Source organism: Alosa sapidissima, chromosome 12 (assembly GCF_018492685.1).
Source record: "Alosa sapidissima isolate fAloSap1 chromosome 12, fAloSap1.pri, whole genome shotgun sequence".
In the NCBI taxonomy this organism is placed as follows: domain Eukaryota; kingdom Metazoa; phylum Chordata; class Actinopteri; order Clupeiformes; family Clupeidae; genus Alosa; species Alosa sapidissima.
In genome coordinates this window covers 7,030,694-7,047,503 of record NC_055968.1, presented here as the reverse complement: position 1 = coordinate 7,047,503, position 16,810 = coordinate 7,030,694, and the positions used below count along the sequence as shown (strand labels likewise).

The 16,810-nt window shown below is 42.8% G+C and overlaps 1 protein-coding gene and 1 long non-coding RNA gene across 2 annotated transcripts; one reads left to right on the top strand and one right to left on the bottom strand.

Moving 5' to 3' along the window:
- The first annotated feature begins 244 nt into the window (after positions 1-244).
- Positions 245-4,923, top strand: glulb (glutamate-ammonia ligase (glutamine synthase) b). The gene is made up of 8 exons (XM_042111857.1): positions 245-348; positions 1,450-1,631; positions 2,343-2,527; positions 2,679-2,840; positions 2,997-3,143; positions 3,246-3,373; positions 3,549-3,748; positions 3,875-4,923. The coding sequence occupies exons 3-8, from the start codon at positions 2,362-2,364 to the stop codon at positions 4,188-4,190; spliced, it is 1,119 nt and encodes a 372-aa protein (XP_041967791.1). The 5' UTR covers positions 245-348; positions 1,450-1,631; positions 2,343-2,361; the 3' UTR covers positions 4,191-4,923.
- A 4,997-nt stretch (positions 4,924-9,920) lies between these two features.
- Positions 9,921-16,414, bottom strand: LOC121724933. The gene is made up of 3 exons (XR_006035337.1): positions 16,358-16,414; positions 15,767-15,965; positions 9,921-10,183 (listed from the first exon to the last, which is right to left on the bottom strand). It is a non-coding gene; the product is annotated as an uncharacterized LOC121724933 (long non-coding RNA).
- Positions 16,415-16,810: the final 396 nt, after the last annotated feature.

The following is a 16,810-nucleotide window of genomic DNA, read 5'->3' as shown; positions in this document are numbered from 1 at the left end:
TTTCCACCAAATGGACTTTTACTATGGTGTTTAGATCACCAATTGAAATATAAAAATGTGAAAATAAATTCTGTTGCAATTAGTTTTGGGTCAGACCTTACTTTGCCTGGACTATATGGCTATGGAAGGCTATCGTTGGTTATCTAAGAGTTCTAAACGAACGCACAATCAGTTGTCTGTGACGCTACTGTTTACTCTATGATTGCACATTGTTTTGCACATTATGAAGTTCTTTCAAACTGTTGAAGCAGACCAAGTCAAATCTCTTGATGATGTGAGTCAGAAGTCAGAAATCTGCCATAGGCTATATTTGTTACTCATTCGATACGGATATGCGTTATTTGTCCAGTGAGTATGAGTATTTTTGAGTTGTTTTTTTCCACAGGCCATGCAGCCAGCCTACAACAACGGTAACTCAAGAGGCAAGACAATGATATTATGCATTATCTTCCTATTTCTCTTATGTAGTGTAATTTCCATAGGCTAGTTAAAACCCCTAAGGCCTATTATTATTTCCATGAGAGCATGTGGAAATTTGGCGTGCCTCCTATTAAGATGTTTAGTCTGTTTATGTTTCTAATCACTTGTGTTGTAGCTACACTTTTGGGAGCCCAAGATACAAATGGAAATGTGCTTTCACAGATGCTAATACGGAACGACAAATCACTAGGCTACTACATCAACTCCATTAGAATGAGAGGCTTATCCCTTTCTTGACCATAACTTAATCCGCACGCAAGGAAAGAATCCCTATCGTCTGTCTGCACTTCTTAATGTCAACGCGGGGTGGCGTAGCGTACAATGATCTTATTCTGTAGTCAACAACCAAATGTATTGTACTGTGTTTCCCACAGAATTGAATTCTATTTGTGGTGATAGGTTTGCAGAATTAACTTGAATGCAACTTGAATGTTTTTAACAGATTAGTGCAGCGTGGTTATGATGCAGATTTAAGCACAATTTAGCCACTAGACTTTTATGTCAACAATTTCAGGATTGTTAATGTTTTCTTTAAACGTGCATGTAAGTTTGTTGAGAGACAAGGAGAGGCTGTGCAAAGGTGTACATAGCCCTTCAATGAACGAATGATATCCAATTGAAATAGTAGAACATGGAAAATCATTGTGTAGTGGTCAGTGTTGATATTGTGGTGGACCGCCACAAATAAGTCAATGTATGGGAAACAGTGTTGCAAATAAATGGGAAATCACAGGGGTAGTTACGTTTAATCCAGGTGACGCATTATAATATATTCCCAGACGAACAACGACCGTTAGAGAAATATAGTTCAAATGTAGTTAAATCTGTTGTCATATGTCCCTTAATATTGTCCATCCTTACTTGAGCTTTATTGGAGACTAAATGCACTACACTGGTGGAACGAACGACCTCTTATTTTTTGGGTGTAGGCTATCCAATGATTTCAGCCCATGCGCTTTCCATCTCCAGACCATGAAGAGATCACGTTTCTGAGTAGCCAATCAGAAGCGGAGAGATCCGACAATGCACTTTAAAAGTTCGACTGCATGAGGCCAGCGGAGAAAGAATGAGAGAAAAACAAGCAGGGTCTACCCGAAATACCCACTGGAGACTGTACCAGTTGTATTGTCCTATTTTCATCATTTTTAAAGGTAATGTATGTATTTACATGGTTTATTTTATGTCATTGGGTTGCTGCTGTTAACAGGTGATGCCATGATTGCTGTTTCAAGTCTTGCAGTCGGTTTCTTTGATGCTTTTATCAGGGTGTATCTTGTTTTTTTACCTATTTCTAAGTAGGCCTAACTACGACGATTTTAATATTTAGAATTTACTTAATTTTATGCTAAAAAGGAGATTGGTTCTGTTGACATGGTATGGTTTATTTTAGTTTAGCCTACCAGCTGGCAATCGCTACATAGTAACCATGTCCACGCGTTCGATTCGGAAGTCTTCTGTGGTCAGCATGTAGCCATAATAAAGGTTATTGAAGTGGTTGATGTTTTTTTTTAAAGAGAAATCACGAGAAGGATCATAACGTGATATTCATCCGGGATTTTTATTTTGTGTTCGTTGTCATGAGTGAAGGCGCATCATTTCGATGTGTGTCTTGTAGAGATGGCAACGCTAGCTAACTATTGTTCTTCCTTCGGCTATTGCATAACGTGGTTCTTGGCAACCCTCCCCCCACTGCCCCCTCTTAACACTTTTTGTTAACACTCGAAATTGTGATCTCTACTCGTGTGATTTCATTCATTGTTAGAATCAGTCAGTAATGTACTCGAATGTGTATCTTTGTGGTATCTTTTTCTAAAGACAAACGCATTAACGTATTCGGGTATTTTTGTTTGTTTTCTTCTTAGGTACACTATAGCAAGCAAGATGGCCACTTCTGCGAGTGCCAAGTTAAGTAAAGCTGTTAAACAGCAATATCTGGAGCTTCCTCAGGGAGACAAGGTTCAAGCTATGTACATCTGGATTGATGGAACTGGAGAGGGCTTGCGTTGCAAAACCAGAACCCTGGATTCTGAACCTAAAAGCATTGAAGGTTGGTGTCCATTTGTACAAATAAATAGCTATCAGCTATCATAAGTCAGATGTTTGTTCTTGGCAAGATCCCCTTACTGCAGTAGCCTAGCCTTGCGTGGTGGCATATGAAGGCAGTGTCTAAGCAACGTAATTTTTTTGGTTTTCTTTAGATCTCCCTGAATGGAATTTTGATGGCTCCAGTACTTACCAGTCTGAAGGCTCCAATAGCGACATGTACCTAATCCCATCAGCCATGTTTAGAGATCCTTTCAGGAAGGACCCCAACAAACTGGTCCTTTGTGAAGTTCTGAAGTACAACCGCAAGCCTGCTGGTGAGAATTCTGGACTGGTTTATTTATTTCATCTTAATAATTTGACTAATATGATAAGCTGTTGTCTACCACTATCTCTTTCTCTATATATAGATAGATAGATAGATGTTTTATTATTATTAGTATTATTTATGTAATTTTTTTTGTCCCCAACAGAAACAAATCTGCGCCTCTCTTGTAACAAGGTCATGGAGATGGTACGTAACCAGGTCCCGTGGTTCGGCATGGAACAAGAGTATACCATCTTGGGGACGGATGGGCATCCCTTTGGCTGGCCATCCAATGGTTTCCCTGGTCCCCAAGGTGAGTGCTGCTAAAGAGTGTGGCTCGGGCTGCGACCAGAGATGAGAGTCGTTCACTGTGCTCTCTGCTGGCCCTGTAGTTCTAAGTCTGTTTTTTCATCAGGACCGTACTACTGCGGTGTCGGAGCTGACAAGGCATACGGTCGAGACATTGTGGAGGCCCACTACAGGGCATGCCTCTATGCTGGCGTAGAGATCTGTGGCACCAATGCAGAAGTGATGCCTGCTCAGGTATGTCCTCATTTTGGTGACAGCTTGACTACATTAACAAAGGAATAAATCTAACTATACAATGGATTTTAGTTCAATTGAAGGGTACTGGTTATGTGAAATAAATGGTTCTTTAGTATCGAATACAAATGGTGGTTTTCCCTTTTGTATTAATGGTTTCTCTGTTGGTTCACAGTGGGAGTTCCAGGTGGGGCCCTGCGAGGGCATAAACATGGGTGACCACCTATGGGCCGCCCGCTTCATTCTGCACAGGGTATGTGAAGACTTTGGGGTGGTGGCCTCATTTGACCCTAAGCCCATCCCCGGAAACTGGAATGGCGCTGGCTGCCACACCAACTTCAGCACCAAGGAGATGCGTGAAGAAGGTGGATTAAGGTAAATTACTGTTAAGCATAGCTTTCCTGAAATCATGCTTTCATAGAGGCAGCAAGGCTTGGCGTGAATGCCATCTTGGTTCAGTTTCTCCATTTAATTTGGGATTGCTTGTCTCTCTGCCTGCAGATTTATTGAGGAGTCTATTGAGAAGCTCGGTAGAAGGCACAACTACCACATCCGCGCCTACGACCCCAAGGGGGGCCTGGACAACGCCAGGCGCCTGACCGGCTACCACGAGACTTCCAACATCCACGAGTTCTCTGCCGGCGTGGCCAACCGAGGCGCTAGCATCCGCATCCCGCGCACGGTCGGCCAGGAGAAGAAGGGCTACTTTGAAGACCGCCGCCCTTCGGCCAACTGCGACCCCTATGCTGTCACCGAGGCACTGATCCGCACATGTTTACTCAGCGAAGAGGGAGACGAGCCGACCGAGTACAAGTGAACTGTTGGGTCCGACCTTCTAATCCACCCTCACCCTCCTGTTTCTCTTGGCAGCTCCGAGCAGCTGTAGTGGTCTGGAGGAGTTTTTAGTACTGTACTGTCTGTGGTCTTATTGAGAAAAAAACCCTTGTATTCATGTTGACTGGTCAATCCAATACAAGGTATAACCTAGATGGATTTTTGTTTTTGTCAGAAGAGGTGTGTGAATTTCATTCAAATGTGCACATTGGGTCATATTCACCCATATTTTTTTTTAGCCTGTTCACTGCCATTACTGTCCTGTTTTAAAATTGTTGCTATGGACCTAACTTCTCTACACTTGGTTGGATTCCCCTTGTGTAGATCGTATGAAATGTAAAAGTGTCTGACATTTCTAAACTTCTGTGAATTAGCATGTAATGTCTTTCTAACATAGTTTTAACTAAGCCAGATCTGTTGATCTGTTCCTTTTTAAAACGAGTGCTGATATCTTGTGGTTCATCTTGGATCAAAAGTCTGATTCTTGACGTGCGGTACTATTCTGTGTGGGGTCCAACATGCATTGAGTGTTTTTGTACGCATGGACGGGTCCCTGTGTCTGCCTTTCCTCTTGTTCTCTTAGATGAAGGGTTTTTATTTGTATTGTTAAAGGCCAGTTGTGGCTACAGTTTTAACTTCTCCAAATGGATGAACTTGTTTCTTATCGTGATATTAAAAAAAAAAAAAAAAAAGAACACACACTAATTTTACCTTAATACTGTCTCTGGATTGTTCTTTGGGAATATTGCCCTTAAGTTACTTGAACAACCCTACATTATCAAAATTGTCCTTGACTACTGACCATCACGCACAAGGTCTGAACAGATTTTTCCCAGATGAGCTCACCATTTAATAGAAAATATAAGTTGCAATTGGATACCAACTGATTCAAATGTCTCCAGCTTTGATATAGCCAGCCAACACTGACCACTGCTGTGGCTGGCTCATTGTTGGGTGAATGTCACGAGACTGAATTAGATTAAGGTACTTGTTGGCCGAGAACAGCGAGTTCAAACACTGGCAACATTTTCACGTGCTCAGACATAAGAATTTGGAGAACACAGAATACTTTGTTATTATATGGAAGGCCAATAGGCGGGTCACTTTAACAAGCTAGTAGTACGAGTATCCGTAATCTAAAAGGTGCAAAAAAAAAAAAAACACTGATGGAGGATTAGTGTTATCTTGCTGATAATTGGGAATATTTATCTGTGTGACTGGGCCTACAGAGATATTTTCTTCAACAGCCACAGATACATTATCTAACAGTTAGCATGTGATTCTGTGTTACGTTCTGTTATCTTAATGAGGTGATAAAAAAGGCACGATTATCGCGTTTTAGCATCTCTCATCTCATGGTCATGGTTCATAGACTAACAATCAACTTAGTGACCTTTTCGTTATCTTCATCAAGAAAACACTTTTAGCATTTTGTATATCCAATTAACCTGTTGAGGAGTACGGTCACAAATATGTGATCAGATGCAGCTCGGCCCCTGGGAGTACGATCACAAATATGTGATTAGAACATTTACGGAAAAGGTTCTATAACATGACTCATTTTAAGAACACTGATACTATAGAACGTTTGCGTAGGATTCTAGAAGGAGCCAGGAAAATAATTCACTCTCTGGGGAACGGCATTGTCTTAAAGAATTCACTCCTCAACAGGTTAATATGCAAAATACTTTAATAATTCATTAAAACACTGATTACCTCTGACAAATAGTTATCAAACTGTAAATAACGTCACATCTGCGTACACAGCATTAAATGCTCATCACGGGCCACTCTAATGTAGGTCATCTTGCTGAAGTATCATTGATCTGGTACTAATCTAGTTCCCGGCTCTACGTTATCAGACTAAGGACGGTCAGTGTACAACTAAGCAGACAGATGGGGTGTTAAGACTATCCTCTCAGAGAACATTGTGGTCTCTTATTCACAGGAGAAATACAGTACACTCATGGGAAACATTTAGCTGCCTGCTGAGAGAGAGCGTACTATGCAGTGCATGTCTCCATTTCCCCCAAAAAAATCCAATGGATATATCTGTGAATGCATATTTGGTGGTTTGAGAGGTTAAACCACTATGCATTAAGACCTCATAGCACATATTGATTTTTGTACAGTACAAAGAAAAGCTCCACTTAAATGTGGTCTGTTTTCGTCAGTGTTATTTTAAGGCTTGCGTAATGTTCTTGGAATGGACAGCCCTAAATGTTGCATTTGTTGTCTGTTCGTTTAATACTAACATCACATCATGCTAAAGGCGTAAGCTTTCATTTGTCTTCAAATCCTCTTTGATGAGTTAGTTGCAAATATTAAATACTTTTATCTCTCTCTCTCTACACACACAAAGCTATTACAGAGCAATTTGTCATGTTCCATGACCTGCTCAGTTAGTTCCTTAGGGGAGGGGAGAAAAGTTTCCAGCTGGTTTTGTTTTTGTACCTTTCACCCATATTTCCCAAGTCTGAAGTGGGGAGGAACATCTCTGCCTTGTGCTGGTGCTATGCCACGGGCTGTGCTATTCACAGGATATCCTTTCAGTGAACTAGCAGGATTTTTGCCAGTCATCAGAAAAACAAGTGCAACCTCTGTACCCAGCCTTGGGCCAGGGTTGTCCTACCTGCCATTGGGTTCAAGTACTCGATTACAGAAAAGAGGCTGACCACTCAGTCAAATATTTGAGGACTTCTCTGTTTACTTTAACTATTGAAAAAGAACTGTTTTGCAGAATAGCCGCATTAAAGTCCCGGTGGCTTTGCAATAACAGATTATTCTAGGATTACATAGATTATTTCAAGGCATAAATGAAAATGAGTTTACAAAATTCTGTTGTTCAGATACTTGTTGCGTATTAACACTTGTTCAGATACATTAATGTGCTACTATTTCCATCTCTGCTCCTGCATTCAAAACATCATATTGTCATTCACAAATAGCACAGGCTAAATGAGACATGAAAACTGCTGAACAATATCAGGGTCAGGGGTACTTGCTGAACTTTTCTCTTGTTGCTGTAAATAGCATACTTCCACGTGCAGCTTAGGTGTAGGGGGGTCACCGGTGGAATGTGTGGACAGGGGAACGGCACAACAGGGCAAGACTGATACTCTGGGCAAACAGTGCTGGTCTTGCGTGAGCAGCTGCCCTCTTAGCCAACCTGTACCAGCAGCCTATTAGCCTAAAATTAGCCTTCCACCCTAACTCAGCACATATGGCCCCCTGCCTGAAACGAAAAAGGCCCTGGTGTTATGAGTTTAGGTAAACAGGTCTTTGTTTACACTTGTTGAGGTTGTGTAGCTAGGTTGGAAGAACAGTGATAGCAGTGCGTGCAACTCACAGGCTGTCCAAATAAACAGCATCCAAGTGAAGAGAGAGATGCATCCAAAGCAAAGCACTCAGAAGAGACACACAGTGTCCCGCAAACAGGACCACATGTGGATTAACTGCCTCTAACACAACAAAAGCACCAGACAGCTGTAGGCCACTTAAGTCTTGGTGGCCGCGCACACATAAAAAAAAATAAAGGCGAGGGATTTGTAGTTTCAGAGAAGGCAAGCCCAAGCAATGCACCACTAACCAAAAAACAAACAAAACAAACCAATGGCTGCTTAAAGCGGCCATGTTGATTGGGGAAACACAGGCCCGTCTGGAAGATGACTGGAAAATTCCCTGTACATGTTTATTTAAATGTGTGGGTGGCGGTGCGGCACGTGAGCCACAGGCTGGAATAAAGAAGGGAGGAAAGCGGCCTGATGAGATCAAATTTGACAGAGACAGAGAGGCTTGTCTGTGGGAGAACTTGTGAAAATGTCGACTGCCAACACTTCACCAACACGTCGCATCATGCAGCAAAGCAGCACATTATTTAGAGTAGAGAAAGGAAGACTTTAAAAAGAGGGTGGATGGGGGAGCGAGGGAAGGAGAGCGAAATAAAGAAAAAAAGAGGAGGGGGGAGATGCAGGCTTAAAGATGTGAATTCACACGCCAGTGGCACCACTGATCATTTCATTCATGAGAACTCCCTCAAACCGGATCCGGCTTGTTTCACCTTATATAACCTCCCCCTCCCTCCTCCCTCACTGTGTCCGCTCCCCACTTCTCCTCTCCCCATCCGCGTCTCCATCCCTTCTTCACGCAAGCACAAACCGCAGCACTCAAATGCGCGTGCAGCCAGGGTCAATGCCTGGGCTCTTCTCCTAGTACTCGCTGGCCATTACGTAATGGCCCTGTTAGTACTGTAATTTACACACGGCCAAGGCATATGCTCAATGATGTGTGAACGGCCTGAGGCCCTCCATCACCACCCCCATCGCCCCCACACCACCACTATTATCCAGTACCTGTTCACGTACAGCAAGAGCCTTCCTCAAGATGGGCTTCCCTGCCCTTGTAACTGCCTTACGGTGAAGGAGAGGTGAGTTTTATGGTCGATCATTCCCCTCATTAAGATTCAAATCTCAGCCACTGACCCACTTCTGCTACCTCATCCTCCCTCCCTCCTTCACTCTCTCTCTCTCTCTCTCCCTGCCTCCCTGCCCTCTGGACTGCTTTGGAGAATCCACGGACGGGTGCAGGAGACAGACTGCCTGAGCCGGGGAGCGGAGAGCTGTGCCATATGTTGCTGGAAAGAAGCAGTAACACAGCTCAGCCTGGACAGACACCCACCCCCTCCACCCCCCTCTCCGTTGTAATGGGTACATGGTGGCTGTACATTACGGAGCCGGTGATTAGCAGAGCGGGTACCATGTGACAGTCATTAGGAGCCATGTTCCCTTCCTCTCTGTCCTCCTCATCCTCTTCTCCTCGCGTCTGAGAAGCGGAGCCAGAGCCAGAGATCTCCTCTTGGCACGTTAGTCACGGCGGAGGAGCCTGGTCTGGCCAAGTCATGTGCACATCACACGCATCGCCAGTGCTGCAAGGAACGTGCCCCCGCACCCAAGCAAATTCCCCCTCTCTCTACAGCAACTGCTACGGATATGGCTGCTGCAGAGTCTCAGCCTGCATGCATGGCGTGACATCCATCTAAACAATAGCATGGAAGCATGCAGACACCAAACTCGCTCCTCTAGAATCTGAAACAATATTTGTAAATGTGGAGCACAAAGTGAAAGGGTGTGAAAAACGGGAGAGGGGAGAGACTTAGAGATCAAGGAGTGGGGAGCTGGGCGTGAGGAAATACTACTAAGCTGAAGAGGAAGGTGGGGGGGGGGGGGGTTAGGCGGAGACATGGGTGCCGCGTTGCCATGGCAGCCAGGGTAAGCCCAGACAATGTGTGTGTTGTGCCGAAGAAGAAGGGGGAAGGGGTGTGCGTGGTTATGTAACCAATCGAGGTCATGCCTGCATTCCCCTACACATAAAGCTGACGGGCCCTGATGATCAGCTCTCGGCTTTATTCTGAGAATAAAGTGAAATAGGGAAAAAAAGAGAAGAAATACGCAGAAGAGGACAGTGATTGCTGAAAACAGATTGAGCCAGATCGAGCATTTGAGCGCAATCAATTTGGAGGAGAAAATAAAGAGGAAAAAACTACAAAATGCCTGCTGGCGTCCCACATCTTAGGGCTCTCACGGCTGTGCTAGAAATTCAATTACACTTGTAGACACGCAAAGACCAGAAAGAAAAAAATAGATAGAGAGAGAAGAGAGAGAGAGAGAGAGCAAGAGACATTGAAATAAGATCTGTTTAATCTACATTGGATCCTTATGGCTTCTTTAAACAAATGAAGTGCCTTCGGCTGCCTAGGGTGTCCTGTTATCCAATCAAGTAAAGAGAACATGCTGATTGGCTAAAAGAACAGGGAGGCTTTGTGAGTGTTTAGATCCTCTCTTCCTTCTCGGTCCACATGCAGGAACCATGGCGGGGATCCTGCAAGGGCCACGTGCGGACGTGCGCAACACAAGCGGGACTTGTTTCTGTGAAAACATCCATGGCTGGCCTGGGACAGCAGCTGAGAAAGCACAGGGGCTGCTGGGGAAAAAGGCAGAGGAGAGAGAGAGAGAGAGAGAGAGAGAGAGAGAGAGAGCAGGCGTGGGGATGGTTGAGAACAGGTTATGAGACAGCAACAGCACAGCACAGCACAGCACAACAAAACACGCCTTTGCCCCGCCATCCTAGAGGCCTGCACTTGGCTACAATGGATTGGGCCCCAAGCCACGTCCCTAAAAGGAACGGCCTGTTCCAGCCCTTGTAAACAGACAGATTGTGTGCGTGTTTGTGTGTGAGCGTGAGTCTGGGTGTCTCAGATTACGTCTGGAGTATTAGGGCATGGCCTGCCTGTACTGCAACAAAGAACACAGGCTTATAGTAAGAAAGGAATTCTTGCACTTTCTGTGTGTCTTTGGAATTTATTGGGTATGAGAGCGTCATGCAATGCTTTCCTTGGTACCACAATATCTTTTATATGCCACTATAAAGCAACTGGATTACTTCGTGGAATTGTGTAAAGATATGGGGAGGAAGACAGGGATCAGCTGGAGGTCAGCCGGTTTGGAGGACTGGGTTGCTGACCAAAGCAAAAGAAAAATAGAAAGGCCTTTGAACAGTTGCCGTCACTGAGCATACATACAGAACACACACACATTGGGGAGAAGTTGACATATATACATACACATACACACACCAATGCACACAAACAAACATATGCTTTAGGTGAAAAGTTGAAAGTAAGCTGTCTCTTGTCTATACATGACTAAACTTGAAAGTTTGTACAGTACATCAGCATAACATGTTATTGTTTAGCTCTGAGCTCTCATTATGTCTATGAGAAACAGATTGTTTTTACTTTTGTAAAAGGTATCTGTAGTGCTTGGCAACATGGACTGTGGTGAGTGGCAACTGATAATACCGTTTGTTTTCCTCTTTCCAATGGCATTGCATGCCATGCCAGCACTTGTACCACCATAACATGTCAACATTTGGCAACAATTGGCAGAGTCTTCAACTGAAATAGGGTAATAAATGAAATAGCGGTAATAGCTAGAAAAATGTATTTCATTTGAAATATTAAATCCATTTAAAAAATTTCTGATTTTAACAATCACATTTTATGAAAGTACTCATTAAATAACAACATAAAAAGAATAATTTGCACTGACAAAACAAGCCAGATACTGTCAGTGGTCATTTTCATGGAGGTTTGTTACCTACAAGCAACAATGTGCAACAAAGGAAACTAAGTTTTACTAAATTAATTTTCAGTTCAGTTTTTACACTTTAAAATCACTCTAAAAAGATTGTCATCATTCAAAACATTGTTATAAAGTACTGCCATATGTAGACAGAGTTGGTGTTTGCTCAGCCCCCTGACTTTCAGGGGGTAAGGTGAGTGCATTACAAAGGTGCTTGGGAGCAGAAAGGACCCACCCTGAGCCGCAACAGCACACATAACCATGCAGTCCTGTGCTGGGCCTGTAGGCCTTTGTCAATGGCTCTCCCAGGGTCGAAACGAAATCAATGGTTCCGTGTCATCCTTGTGGGGCTACATGCCCACCAAGTTTCAATCATTGACACAAAATTACTGGAAAAAAAAATCTGAAAGAAAAAAAACTCTGACTAAGCCACTTCGCTTGCGCGGCGGTCATAATAAAAGCCGAGTCCCAAATAAACGCCTGTCTCTACACGCCTGGTGTGGCTACAAGTTTGGATAAAAAAAGGCCAGTCTCAAATAGAGGCCCGGTCTGCTTTTTAGTTTTAGGTTGTATTTAATCTCCTAACCCGCCAGGTCATCTGTTCAAGCCAGTTCTATGGTGCAGATTGGGCACGCTAAAGGCATTACAGTTTTTGGCCATTGCTTAAACACTTTTTGCAAAACTTCGGCTCATTGTGTCAAAACTTTACACACAAGCACACAAGACACAACACTGGGATATAAACCATTCACATCTATGAATTGAAACTCTGCTATCAAAACCTAACAATCCTTTGTCAAAATGTCACTTTGATGACAAAATGATACACACTTGCATCATATGAATACACTTTCAGATTAGCAGCAACACACAAGTGTACTTTATATAAAACACTGCAGTCTTTAATGCTGCTTTTATTCAGTTTATCAGTTAGCATTCTGTGAAGCTCAATGCAACACTGCAGTTTTTCTTTTTTTTTTTCAACAAAGGTTTTTGAAAAAAAACAAAAATGAAAGTACTGAAAGGTTACAAATGACATCAACTTAATACTGTACATCACAGTACTATAGTACAGTACAGTAAATGCAGTAACGCAAAAATAAACCAAAAATAAACCAAAAATACACTATTGTAAAACAGGCTTAGATGTGGTGGACTCACTGCCCAGCTTCCCTCATTGTCAGGCCATGATTTATCACATGATCCACCAAAGTTTCTCTAATATCTGAGATATTGTTCTGTGCATAGCCTCTTCGACCACCTCCTACTCGTCTCTCTCTTTGTCTTCCTCTACCTCTTGCTCTCCCTGCCTCCATGCTTGCAAAGTTCTCAAAATGGCTCAACTGAGGCCTATTTGTGGCTGGCTGATTGGTATTCAGTTTTGTAAGTAAGTATTTTCAGGTGTGTGTTTTCAATCACCCAATGTGTTTTGTGTTTTGAAGAGATGTGTTGTCACAATGGTACCCATGAGATATCATTTATGAACAAAGTGTTTTATATATGAAATAGTGTGTAGTGTGCAGGAGCAAGTGTGTTGCAGAATTGCCTCTAAAGTGCAAAGCAGCACTTTTGTTTAAGGTATGGTTACACTTTGTTTAAGGTATAGTAACAAAAGCTTTTGCTTTGTTCTTTGCAGGTTAAAAGTCTCACATACTTTAGACGTCACAAACAGAAGTTGCCTAAATGATTGACACAGAACTCCTGAACCTGTTGATCCCAGTTGTACCTTCCCAGACTGCTAGACTAACAACATCACCAACTTCTGATTGACATATTTGGGATCCATGCCAGTATTTTCTGTGCCTAATTTCTGCAACATGACACACAGGTTGATATTTTGTCTTCATCTTGGGAAAAAGGCTGTTACACGAGGACAAAGCTGACCAAGAGAATGTGTGTGTGTCTGTGTTTGTGTGTTTGCTTGTCTTTGTATCTATGTGTGTGTGTGTGTGTGTTGGTGGGTGGGGTTAATGAAGGTCCCAGTGTGTGTGAAATATGCAGTATGCACATGTTATCAGCATCGTATCAACTTTAAAAGAGCCAGTTCGTCTACCGGATGCCCTCGTCTACCGGCTGCCCTTGTAAGCCCTCGGCTCTGCTAAGAAGCTTTCACACTCTCTGCACGGGGCTGCCTCTTTAGGTGCACACACTCTGCGCAGGTGAGAAGTGCTGACATCATGGGTCAAAGGTCAGGATCAGAAGGGTTAAAAGAGCCAGTTCAGATGTTCACCAGATCACACCACCATGATTGTTTTGTTTGCATGCCTGTTGTTACAGTCCTTATTTCTCAGTGATTTGCCCCAACCTGACATGATTCACTGTTGACGATAGGAGGTGGAGGGAGGAAGACTTCAAAGTGTGATGTAGGTAGGGAGGTATGCAGAAAGATAATGCACACAGAAGCAGCTTGGAGTCATCACTGAACCCTGTGACCCAAACCACACCCAGCTGTAAAACTTTGGGCACGCACTCACCTACTGCCCTGTGTGTTTATCACAGTCCTTACCTAATGTAAGATTATAGCAGGAGGGTCAAGGAGAAAAACCTCAACACCGCTGCAGTTCATGTGATGTGATTACATAGTGCATATGCTAAAGTGAAAATGCCTTCTTGTCATGCTTTGATACACTGTAAACTGCGATAGTGAACAGCTCAGGATTGACACAAATGCAGAGGGCCTGTGCTCTACAAGGGTTAATGGCTAATATAAAGCTATGGCCCTAACAACCTGAGAGAGGTTTATATGGATGCTGTCTGTAAATTGTCAGCTGTCCAATTGTGAGAAGTGAGTCACACTGAAAAGAGAGAGTTTCAGGGAAGACCTCTGCAGCAATCCCTTCTGAAGTCTCTCACACTGACAGAATTATGATTGTAAACAGCTGGATAGATCCCACCTGAATCCCCTGTAGAGGTACATACAGTTTGGGGGGTGTGGGGGGGTGGTACATTTGGGTTCACACTGACCTCAACCTATCCTACCCTTACTCCTCTGCAATGAGCTGAGAACTTGGGGGGGGGGGGGGGGGGGGCTTTGCTCTTTTCCTGTTTTGAAGATCTCCAGAGTGGTGTTACGTTCCACACTAAACCAGGGCAAAGGTTTCTAACTGCACATATGCTGAGCACAGACAGTGTGTGTCTGTGTAAACTCTGCATTCTGGAGGAACTGGGCCAAATAGGGGAAATAACACTGCAGTTCCATAAGCAGATTCAGAGAAACCTGCAAAACCCTGTTTCATTATTGCTGTCCTCGTTTATTTGCATCCAGTATTATCAATAACTCTTTACCTTTAAACAATGGTTGCTGTGGTGCCATAGGCAAAAACATAATGTTTACATTAGCAATTTATTTAATAGTTTTTTTTTATCTAATGCACAATGTATGATCTTTTAACTATTTAATTCTACATATTTTGCTTTCTTAACTTTTTGCTTGTATTTATGTAAAGCACATTGAGTTATGAACTGTGTTAGGCCTACATGAATAAACTTAAACTTAAAACAAAAGGGCTCTAAAAATTTAATCAAAAGAAAAAGGAACGTTTCAAGCCAACAGGGTCAGGTCCAAATGTTGATTTTTCTTTTTCTTTTAATTATATTTTGGGAGCTACTTGGGTGTGCAGACATTCTCTTTTGTTTTACCTTACAGCATACTTTGTCCTGCATCTAGTCTAAAGATAGGTGGGATGTGCACAGATAAAAATAAACTTGCCACACCGTGCCTCATTGTGGTAGCTTAGTTAGCATGCATTTGCATTTGTTTTTGTTTTACATTTACATTGTTTCGATTTATTTCTTAACTGATTTTCCCTAACACTCCTTTTCCTATAAGTAGTAAAAATGTATATAAAAAAGGTAGGGAATAGAGTGTACAATCCACTAATCAGTGTCTGCACGTGCTTAACTCTAAATGCACAGCATATATTGTTGACACCCCTAGCCATGTGATGACCTCATTTTGCCGCCATGTATGCCATTTCTATACAGTCAACAACCTTGCGTTCCAACTCACTGACTGATAGATGTGTTTGCTAAATACGGTGCATGTGAAAGTGCTCTCCCAATGTCACTTGTGAGCTGTATTGGAATATTGACCTCAAACCAGAAAACCTTTCATTGGGGGCACCTTTTGTGCTTCAAACAGCCACTAGCCTGAATGAAATCACCACAGACCATGCTTAGTATTACATGCCTTTTGTGCACTGACATGAGATGTACATGTGGTTTTGTAACCACTGTTATGCAACAATGTTATAGATGAATGAATGAATACGAATGAATGAAATCATGCATGAGTGAATGAGTTAATTCTGTATGTTCTGTAATAAATGAACAAGGGACTGTGTAAATCAATCTGTGAAATAACACATGTTTGCTATTTCATAATTTGTTTGGTGTGGGACTTTTGCATGGCTGCACTCACCACAAAAGCATGTTGACAGGTATGTCCCCCATATTTTGCCTTCACACAGATGGACAACACTCATGTCCACAGTAGTTTTCCTGTTTGCGTTCAATAATGTGATGTCCGGTGGCTAACCCCCAACCAGGGCTCGAAATTAACGATGTCCCGACGTCCCGGGGACCATAAAAAATGCTTCCGGGACACAATAGAATGATGTCTGGGACAGTAGAAAAAATGGCAAAGCAAATTTCAAAATAGGTACTTTTTTCTTAAACTGTTCACATGGGAATCTAAACGTATCTTTCTCGTCTGGATAAAATGATACAACATTTGACCTGGCGTAACGGACAGCTGGCAAAAGCAGCGTCAGCCAGCTGATCTGTAAATAAGTGGTTTTGTAGCCTACACGCAGCCTTACAACACTGTTTAGGCTACTGCTCTTCAAATCATGGTAGGCTACAATGTTATTTTTGGTACAAATATAGTAAGATACCCAAATGGGCTGGGTGCTTGCGTTTCCTTAGGAATCCGCCATTTAATTGGTTAAATGAATATTAAGTGACGGCGGTAGGCCTAATGGGTCACTTTCCGATATAGAGGTTAACTTACCTAACTAGCAAACAAAAAACAAATGGCATTTGTTTTCATGACAGACGAGATGACAGTCCTCTCTGACTAAAACGCTGCGTGTTTTCTGTCAGTGACAGACAAACGTCACAATATCATGCTGAGCTAAATAGCCTACTGCAACTGCGATTTGACAAAACGATAGTGTTGCAAGGTAGCCTATAACAATGATAACAGTTATTTAAGTTTGCATTTGACATTTCGCTGTGGCAGTTCTAAGGCTAGGGGTGTCCAAACCGCGGCCCGCCACGCACTTTAATCCGGCCCGCCGAGCATTTATTAGTTTATCATAGATCCGGCCCGCCACGCACTTTAATCTGGCCTGCCGAGCATTTACAGTAGGTTATCATAGACCGCTCGCTATGTTTTCCATCAATAGACGACGTTGTGGCAACTGCAAACTGCTTTACACTCTTCTTAGAGAACGTTTACAAT